The following is a 10,144-nucleotide window of genomic DNA, read 5'->3' as shown; positions in this document are numbered from 1 at the left end:
AACTAACATTAATCAACTATTAATCTAACAAATCTATAACTTCCTTTAACTCTCTTTTAAAACAAATATACAATTATTAAGTACCATAATATTAACATAATTTTAAATATTAAAAATCAGAAGTTCATTCAAAAACCAGATGATATTTTTTTTGTTCCATATTTAAACTCAATATAATCAATCCATCTTCTCCAAACCAATATATATCTTTCTTGTGAGTAATCCTTCACATAAGCGGAAATCTTGGCCATTTCTGCTAAGTTTGAGATTTAAATACCCAATCTTCTATAGTAGGTAAACCTTTCATTTTTCAAAATTGAGCAATTAATAATCTTGCAGCAGTTATAAGATTTAACATCAACTCCATTTCTTTTGCATCCAAATCTTCCAAAATACCCAACAAAAATATCTGTGGTTTAAACTTTATCTTTTTCTTAAAAATATTTTGAATGTTCCACCAAATCTTAATCCAAAATACTTTAACCTCCCTACATGTCCACCACATATGAAAATATGTTGCATCTAAGTTTCCACATCTCCAGCACTTGGGTTGTAAATTAGAATACATACAAGACAATTTCTGACCTAGGTCTACGGTGGATATTTTGTAAAATATTTTTAAAAGGGAATTCAAAACTCGAACTCATTTAAAATGTAAAGATTAGGTTTAAAAGAGGGTACAAAGGTTATTTTAGCCAAGAACATATAAAACACCCCATTTTATCATACAATCCTTAACCAATTCTGTTTCTGAATCCAATTCCACCAATACATTATAAATTATTTTAATATGTGCTTGAGATTGGTCTTTAATCTGTTTCATCAAATTTTCATCCTGCATAGTAATACCAACTTTTTGATCCATACGCCACCTCATTAACAATTGATTATAATAAAACCATGAATACACAATATTTTCTTGTTTCAAATGTGCTAATGATTTAAGTTGCCAACTTTGTCCAAACGGACGAAGTAATTCCTTATAAGAAACTTTATCCAAATTAACTCCCCTAGATATCCCTTCTATTACCTGTGCTGGAGCTGCCCATATAGGAATTTTATAATTTAATTTATAATAATATTTCTTCCAAACTCGTAATAAAGCACTCCTTAAAACATGAGCCTTGAAATTTGAATCCACCTTTTTATCATATATTAAATATGCCTGCCAGCCAAATAACAAATCCCATCCTTCAAGAGAGAGTATATTCTTATTTGTTAAATTTAACCAATCACTAATCCATGTCAATACCACCGCAAAATGTCTTTATTCTTCATAGAGGAGCCCCTTCCTCTTCAACCAGTGCTTCTACCACAGATTCAAAGTATGGCAAGATGGCAGTGGTTGTTCAATGAAAGTAATGCCGGTAATAAAGTAAGAAGCTATAAGAAAGCATGAGGAAAAAGAAGAGTAAAATGTAAAAAAAAGCATTCATGACAGACTGGATGAAAGCAGTCGCAGGGACTAGGATGGGAGAAGGATGATGGACGTAAAAAAGATAATCTCTCCTTTCTTCTCACCATATCCCACCACTTGAAGTGTCAGGCAACCAGCAGCTTCTCAGTTATATTTTCAGCCAGTGGCTGGAAAAACAGCTCCAGTTCTGGAAGAAAAGCAACAGAGTTGTATCCAGAGCAACTATATTTATGGCCACCAAGACTTCAGCTGTCAGCAGTCTTGGGGAATAAAGGGGAAATGAGACGGCAGCCACTTAGGAGAGCCCAATAAAAAAGGGGCTGGAACCTCTACCTATATTATGAATAGAGAACAAAAAATGGATAATATTTTAATATTAAAAATGCATAGATAAAGAATATAATTAATGGTTGGTTAGGTTAGGAAGGTGAGTTGAAGTTAGGCTACAATAGATATGATAAAAATTTCCTGCCAGTTGAAGAGAAAGAAGCCAGGGTGAAATAAAGACTGAGTTTTCAGAACCAGTGGAAGTGGAGAGAACTGAGAATTAAATTCAGATAAAGAATAAGCGTCCTGCTTGGAAATGATAAATGGTTATTCCAAAGCATTAATTACTTATGAGAATTTCTTATCTAATAAAGCTCTAATAAATTTCCTTAACACTGGAAATGATTGAGATTTGCAAGATTGATGTCAGCAGATCAAACTTGGAAACTGAAGACATGCAAGCTAACACTATGGTTTATTACCAGGCTATAGTAACAATCTTCCAGGTCTGAATGTCCTCCCCTTCTCCCTTACTTTATCTTAATGGGATCTGGGTAGGATCATGTCTGAAATGCTTTCTTAACTTACAGTTCTGGGGCAGATTCAGATTTCTTTGATATGTTATCTTGATTACAGCGTTTCCTCCTGTTCCTCAGCATTATTCCTTCTATCCATTATGCTGACAAATTAAACATTCAAAAATTGGAACATTATTGCCAAATCGGAAGATAAATCTGAACAAGAATAGCTCTCTCACCAAATAATGTAATGGAATATCAGTCAGAGCCCTGGGTTCTTGTTAAAAAAAATTATCACTTGATGCCTCAATCTCCAGTTCTGCAGGTGTTTCTTCACAAAGTGGAACTAGGACAGGCTGTTCAGCAGAGGCATGTTGTTCCATGATGGGAAGGAGAAGGTAGTTTCTTCAGACAATTCCCCTTCCCCCATTCTACAAGTAGATACAATTCATTTAGTACTAATACTTACCAATTGTTTCTTACAGACAGTTCAAGTATTTTCAACAAAGTTCAACTTGCAGGAATAAACTTCCTGCATCTTAACACATTACTATCTTACCAGATGTCCAACCAGTACTGAATAAAATAAAATTATAACTCTCAAGTTTGGAAATTATTTTACATTGATGAAAATTAAAATTACAGTTTTTAATTTTGACTTTTTAGCAGCCCCATCATATTCTCAAGTTCTGTTTAGTAGGGCTGTGCAATGTTTCAGATTTCTGCTTCTCTTAAAAGCTGCAAAATATGAGGGAGCATAAAAGTAGCATAAAGATCTATAGCACCTTAAATCAGCCACATATTTTCGATGAAAAGAGATTGGTGACTTTGAGATATTGCAGCCAGGGGCAACATTTGTACTTCCAAGTGTCAAAAATGGGTCTTGGAGATGCTTATTAATATTTAATATTACTGCTTATTAATATTTAGCTTATGATTACTCACAATTCCAATATTTTTAACATTTTAACAAATGTACTGTACATGTGATTTTTCCATAAGTAAAAATAAATCTTTCTGTTCAGTTTCATTGCTATTTTCAGCCACTTTTCTAACCTATCCAAATAATTCTGTTTTATTTTTTTACTAATTGTCTTATCCATCTGATCACCATTTTTTTTCCTCATCCAAGTCAAAAGTCTTGAAGAGGAGAAGGACCAAAACAATTCTGTAATATTCTACTTATTACTGTACTTCACTCTGATGATGAACTGTTTCAATGTTCTCTAACTATGGTTTCCATGTCCACTCAATAGACATGCCATACTTAATTAACTTCCTACTCAGGATGCCATGATGCTTCTATGAGGATGAACAAATATGACCAATCTTTCACAATCAAAGTTAATTTAAAAATTAAAGAACTGTTGGTTTGCTGGTTCTTTTCACATTTTCTAAGATTTCTTAAAGATGAGTAATTTGGCCAGATGGTTAGCAGATTTCTTATTACTCTTAACAAGGAATCTATCTGGCATTCAATATGTGAACACATTCAAGGCCAACAGATATTTCCTATGTTTCTACCAAACCTGACCTAGTATCCTGTTCCTTCAGTATGCTCTTAATAATTGCCTATTGAGACACACATTATTTAATTAATTAGTTATTTATATTCTACCTTTATTATTTTTATAAGTAACTCAAGAAGGTGAACATACCTAATACTGCTTCCACTTCCTATTTTCCCCATAACAACAATTGTGTGATGTGAGTTGGATTGAGAGAGTGTGACTGTCCCAAGTACACCCAGCTGGCTTTTATATCTAGGCAGGGTTAGAACTCACTCTAGGCCAGCACCTGGCCACATCCTCTTCTCAGCAAAACTTAAGTTAATGTAGGAGTTACTTGATTCTGCCTTTGTTTCCCACTCATATTTTCACTGAGCAGCCAATACACCTTTTCTATTCTTTAAACATACCTGGGAAAGCTCGTTGTTTTAATACTTTCAGCTCATTCTATGGGTAATATTTCCCAATACAATCCCTAAAGTCTGAGTTATTTCTACATATGTTTCCTCAGACATTTTTCTTTATTCCTATAGTTTTATACAAAGATTTATAATTATGTTTTATTTTCAATTTCACCTAATAACTTTATTTCCTAATAGCTTTTACTACCAATAGAGAGATAGTCTTTAAGATATAACAATTATATACACAATAAAAGTTTTATTAACAAAATTCTAGGTAACATAGAACAAGCATTTATACAATGCTTTTGTTCTTAAAGAACATTTAGGAAAACAAACTGTACCTAATCAGAATAATGCTCACGTAACTATTTAGTAGTTCATTATATTAAGCATATCAAACAGATGCAATAATAAGATGTAATAAAGCACCTGCAGGAATATGTGAAAAGCTTTATACAAATAAATGTGGGTTCTTTAGTGATTAAGACGCATATTAAGTTACACTAACAGTTAATAGGCAAAGCAGAGTAGAATCCACAAAGTCCAAATAGACCAAGGAAGAACTGCAGCGCATTCTGAATTTTTGTAATGTAAGCTCCACCATACCAGTGTATTTTAAATAAAAAAACAAAAATGCTAATCTACATTAAGATATTAAAGATTGATTTTTCACTAATATACATAAAATTAGGTAACAATACAAAATTAGAATACGACATGTATGCTTTTCAAAGAGAATTCTAAGATATAAATACAATTCTATACCAATTAACCTGTTAATTCTTTTACTTAAAAATTGCAGTTTGCCATTAGCCAATATACTGAAAAATGGGGACAAATCTTGCTCAAATGCATTTTTAATTGTCATCTGTCATAGCAAGCAGGTTTTGACTAGAATAAAGATAGCATTAAAAATAAAGCAACAATCCTACATCACTGAGGTAAAAATTGCAAATTGACATGGATTGAAAATGGATGGATTAATGGATTAATTTTGGGAAATGCACAAATAAATGTTTTTGTGGTAAAAAAATTGCTGTGGAAATGGAGACTTACTAAAAAGAGTAACTTAATACTAATGTAGTTGAGTGTTTGAGAAGACTGTAAGAAATTATAATGGTCAAGTCAAAGTAATGGGAAAAAGAAAAATCATGATTGGGTTATCATTTTTCTGAAACTCTAGTTTGTCATAATTATTATAAAATATTCAATGTTTTTTTGTTGATACATTAATCAATCAAGTGGGAAATTAACTTAGACCATGTTGGCCAAGGTCTTAAAATTTAACACAGCCCTGTTTTTCAGGAAAAGAAGTTGATCCTAAGAACATGATTATATTTGGTAATTTAATTAATTTATTAGCAACTCAGTCTTTTTGTATGAAACACGTGAAAAGTTTTTCACATAGAAAAATATCTGTGCACAAAAACTTGTTATAGCTTTTTGGAACAAGAAAAAGGGTAAAATGCCAATTAGTTAACTATAATAATACATTTGAAACTAGTAATTTCAATTTGCCTTAAATATATTCAAACAATAAAATTTATGACTGTCAACCAACAAGCTATCATCTAGGTTATCAACCAAGTATCAATATTTCCATGTATAACATATTTTCTACTGCAACATGTTCTTTAGACCAAATGATTCAGGGCAAAAACTACAAATGAATAAGAACATTAATATGTATATATTACAAAAACCCTTAGCGCTTGAGTTAAACTTTTGATCCATTAAATATTCTCCAACAATATTTCAAGTATACTATCTTGAATGGCACAGTTTTAGGTATCATACCATTTATATACAATATATTTATATATCTATATATATTATTTCACAACAAAAAATAATTGCCCAGAACATTAGTATAGTGTCTTAGCGCAAGTCCTGGTGGGAACGTGTAGCAGAGATTTTCATACAGCCTTAGCAAGAATTCTATCATTTTACATTAGAGGTGTATTCACAAAATCATTCTTCGAACGCCACATTCACAGCAGTATTTTGCAGATTCAATTGGATATTTGGTACCACATTCATAACAGAATTTTGGTAACTGTGCAAGAGAATTTCCCTCACTGCTTTTTGAATTTCCTCCATTGACAGATGAACAGTCTCCACTGTCGAATCCAGCTCTATGTCAAGCATTAAAAATTAAAAATAATAAACACAACAAAGATTAGGTAAAGAAACACATATTTCAGTGATCTCTAAAATATTCCTTCCTTTTTAGTAATAAAGAGTAAATATATGGATTTTTAACCCAAGTAAACAACCTCCCCAAAATAAACTTTTTCAGAATTCTGCTAATATGTTGAAAAATGTTTTATGTTCCACATTTTCAGTGAAAACATTGCATCAATTAACTTAGCTGTATTACCTGCAAGCATTTATGTGTCCTTAAGAATGCTGACAAATTCACATATAAAATAGAAGCCAAGGACCAAAGAAAACATGGAAATTTAGGGGTATTAGGATCCCTTATACTTTTAATATTGCTCACTGAGCTGCTGTGAAAATTAAGAAAGTTATGTTCAGAGAACAATTAATGATTACCATCGGAGTATATTTTGTTGCATGTGTATGTTAGTATACACGTTGATGGAGAAGTACAAAATAGAAAATATCTGGCTTAGTCTGCCACCCCTAGAACTTAAAACAGAAATGAGAAGGACTTTCCCCAAACCTACTTCCTTTGCAAAATAAAATTGGCTGGGGAAATATACCTTACACTATAATCCCAATTCTCCTGTGGGGTGTCTAGTTTGACCATTAGGAACACGAACAGTTTTAATTTCAGTAAGGCTCTGAAGCTATGGGGAGAAAAAAAATGAAAGACTTTCCAAAAAACTTGACTAGTTTAAGTCTGGTTCCATATCTATGTGGATTAGATTAGAATTTTTTACTTGCACGGTGCAAGATGCTCATTTCACCGAGAAATGGTTCAATTTCATTGATTATTTTAAACAAACAAACAAAAAAAACCCTGAGCCCTTTATGCCTTTTTCTGTATTTTCACTTTTATCATTTTCTTTCCTCTGCCAATTACTTCATTTTAATTAAAAGTCAAAATGTTCAAATATAATTTACCTGGTTGAATAGGTTTCAGTACCAAATGCTTTTCTTTTGTTTGCCATCATACCCGGACCAGTGCTTCGTGTCATATTAGTAGATGCTCCCATCCGTGGTTTCATGGGCCCCCTTAAAAGATATTATTATTAAATGAATTATGCAGATTTAAAATTATCCAGAATTTAAGTTTATCCTAAACCTAAAAAGGATGGCAAGCTTTGATTAGATGCATTCATTTTCCTGTATCAAATTCTGGCACAGCATATTCCATTGATCTGCCTAATTACTCCAGTGATCTTTTCGTGTCTCCCAATATATAGCTGCTGCAGATATTACAGCACAGCAAATCCCCTTGTCCAGTCAATCCCATTTTTTCCCAGTCTTCCCTTCCTTCTATCTTTTTGCCTTCTCTCAGCTACTTCTAATGTCCCAGCATATATCCCTGTTCACCAGCAGATTTTATCCATTAAATCAAGAGTTTATCATCACAATTACAACAATTACAAAATGTAGAGGGCCTGGCACTAATTAATAAATTTTAAGAAACACTGTTGGTAGTATTAATGCAATAGTTTGCTAAAGAAAATTTGCAGAATCACCATCCATTTTTATGGCATTGTCATTTTATATCATTGCAATGTAATTGTTCAGTTAGTGCAGAGGTGTCAAACTGCCGGCCCATGGGCCAGTTGCATTATACGGATGCCGTGCCCACCCCAGCTCCAGCAATGCAAAAAAAGTTACGACACGTTGCAACATGTCACGTGATGTGGTGAGTTTGACGCCCATGAGTCAGTGTTTTTGAAAAATGAAGAATCATACTCTTATGCTATTTAATATAAATCAAGTGCTTATCATTGGTTTGAGTTGTAGCGTAAAAATATTAAATATCAAATTATTTAAGAAACAGAAAACCCAAAACAATGTTTGAGAGATTAAAAAAATATTGTTGAGCATTAAAAGCATTATCTGTCTCACTCAACAATCTGTCTCAACAAGACAGAACAATTAGAACTTATCCAAACTCAAATTATTTATCACCCTCTTCTAATTTCTTCAAATTTCCTGGTTTTGATATATTAACCACTTCTTATACAGAAGCTAAATGCTGCCATCTAGAGGATAAGGACAAACTATTTTACTATTCAATTTCTTTATATCCAGTAATTGAACACAATCAAATATTTTACTTCAAAGGAGAAAACATCTCCAAGCTGGTAAAAAAATAGGAGGACAATCAACAGGCTCAAAATTTCTTTGTTCAAAAAGTTCAAAACTATAATATCACTACAGGTGAGAAAGCATTAAAAAGATACTGCAAGGGTTACCAAGTAGAACCAAGCAAAATATCTGTCAAAGCAAGAATATACAGTATTTGCAGCGTTGAGCTCAATCTGTTTTAAAATGTTAACTGCACTTATAAATGAAACATCTGGGGCTGTAACCTGAAAAAGTGGATAGGTTTTCTCCTCTACCTGCCCCTCACAACAGATAGATGGAGATCTTGTCTTGCCCTGGAAAATGTTATATCTTGCTGAAAAAATTGCACAAGCTATAATATGGAATGCTACAAGAGGTAGCAGGAATTAATTTAAAATGTAATCACTCCTAAAGTGATTAAAGGTGCCTAAAAGACAGGTGATACCAAATAACTGACGCCATTACATCTCTTAAAATCATTTCATCCAACTTGTAATGAAAATCACTTGTAATTTTATATGCATTAACACAGCCAATGGTGTCACAGAGAAATGTTATCTCAGGCTTATAAAGAATATTCAACAGCAAATCATTTACAAATTGTTCATAGTTGGAATCCATTTACAACCTTAATTCATTGGAACTGATCCATTTATAAGACATTTAACAACCACCACAACAATAATAATAGTTGGAAGGGACCTTGGAAGTCTTCTAGTTCAACCCCCTGCTCAGGCAGGAAACCCAATACCATTTCAGACAAATGGTTGTCTCCTCTTAAAAACTTCCAGTGTTGGAGCATTCACAACTTCTGGAGACAGGTTATTCCACTGATTAACTGTTCTGTCATTTTGATATAGACCAGGGGTGTCAAACTGCTGGCCCGTGGGCCTTTTTCATCATACCGGTGCCACGCCCACCCCATTGCCGGCAACGGCGAAAAAGCTCCGATACGTTGCGCAATGTCACATGGCATCGCGAGTTTGACATGTCTGATATAGACTATTTAAATAAAAGTGAAAAACAGGCTTGGTTGCAAACCACAGAAATGCAGCAGAGTGGATGACCCAATAAATAAACACTTTCTATTTACTTTAAAGGTCGCAGAATTCCTAAGAGGTAGAGGGCTACAATTCAGCTTTCCCAAGTTCTGAAGGAAACCAAATAGTGACCAATGATATCATTAGAAGTGATGTGACCAATTTTTTGGCTGTGAGGGAGAGAGCTTAAGAATGGATTAAGAGTAGGAGACCTTTCTAAGGCTAAGATAATTATCTGTAACCCAAAACAGCTTCAAGTCATATTTTGAGATATGGGAAATGTGGTTAAGACAACCACATGGACTAATAAAGCCATATCCTGAGTTGCTTTTGCTTTCAGAATTCTCACTGCCACTTAAATGACATAACTACCATTTAATGAATGACTATAATTCATTGACTCAACCTTCCATTTCCTCTAATATTCTCATCAAGGAATGCAGACTAGTTAGTTGGACTTTGCTTACATTATTATCGGATTTCCATGGAAATGAGAGCAGGTCAAGTATAGTTCTACAAACGTTCAGCATCTCATTGGCACATTTCTTTAAAGAATATACTTACCCTATTTGTGGACTTGCTTTCATTACGTTTTTATGAGCTGGAGAACTCTGGATTTTGTTTCCCACTTGTCCACCTGGAGACAGTGTTTTATTTGCAGAGGAACCTTGTCACGAAAATATGAAAAACATTGTTTCTTTCACTACAAGACTGACTT

The 10,144-nt window shown here is 33.3% G+C and overlaps 1 protein-coding gene across 1 annotated transcript in view; it reads right to left on the bottom strand.

The window, feature by feature from the left end:
- Positions 1-5,448: 5,448 nt before the first annotated feature.
- The window catches only part of ZC2HC1A (zinc finger C2HC-type containing 1A), a 31,215-nt gene continuing 26,519 nt past the window's right edge, over positions 5,449-10,144 (bottom strand). The window contains exons 8-10 of the mRNA XM_015814526.2: positions 9,991-10,093; positions 7,205-7,315; positions 5,449-6,249 (exon numbers count right to left, since the gene is read on the bottom strand). Of these exons, the coding sequence (XP_015670012.2) occupies positions 6,078-6,249; positions 7,205-7,315; positions 9,991-10,093 (386 nt within the window). The 3' untranslated portion in view covers positions 5,449-6,077. The remainder of the gene's footprint in view (positions 6,250-7,204; positions 7,316-9,990; positions 10,094-10,144) is intronic.

The sequence above is a fragment of the Protobothrops mucrosquamatus genome, unplaced genomic scaffold (assembly GCF_001527695.2).
Source record: "Protobothrops mucrosquamatus isolate PMUCROS unplaced genomic scaffold, P.Mucros_1.0 scaffold260, whole genome shotgun sequence".
NCBI lineage: Eukaryota > Metazoa > Chordata > Lepidosauria > Squamata > Viperidae > Protobothrops > Protobothrops mucrosquamatus.
This window is presented reverse-complemented; position numbering and strand designations above follow the sequence as displayed.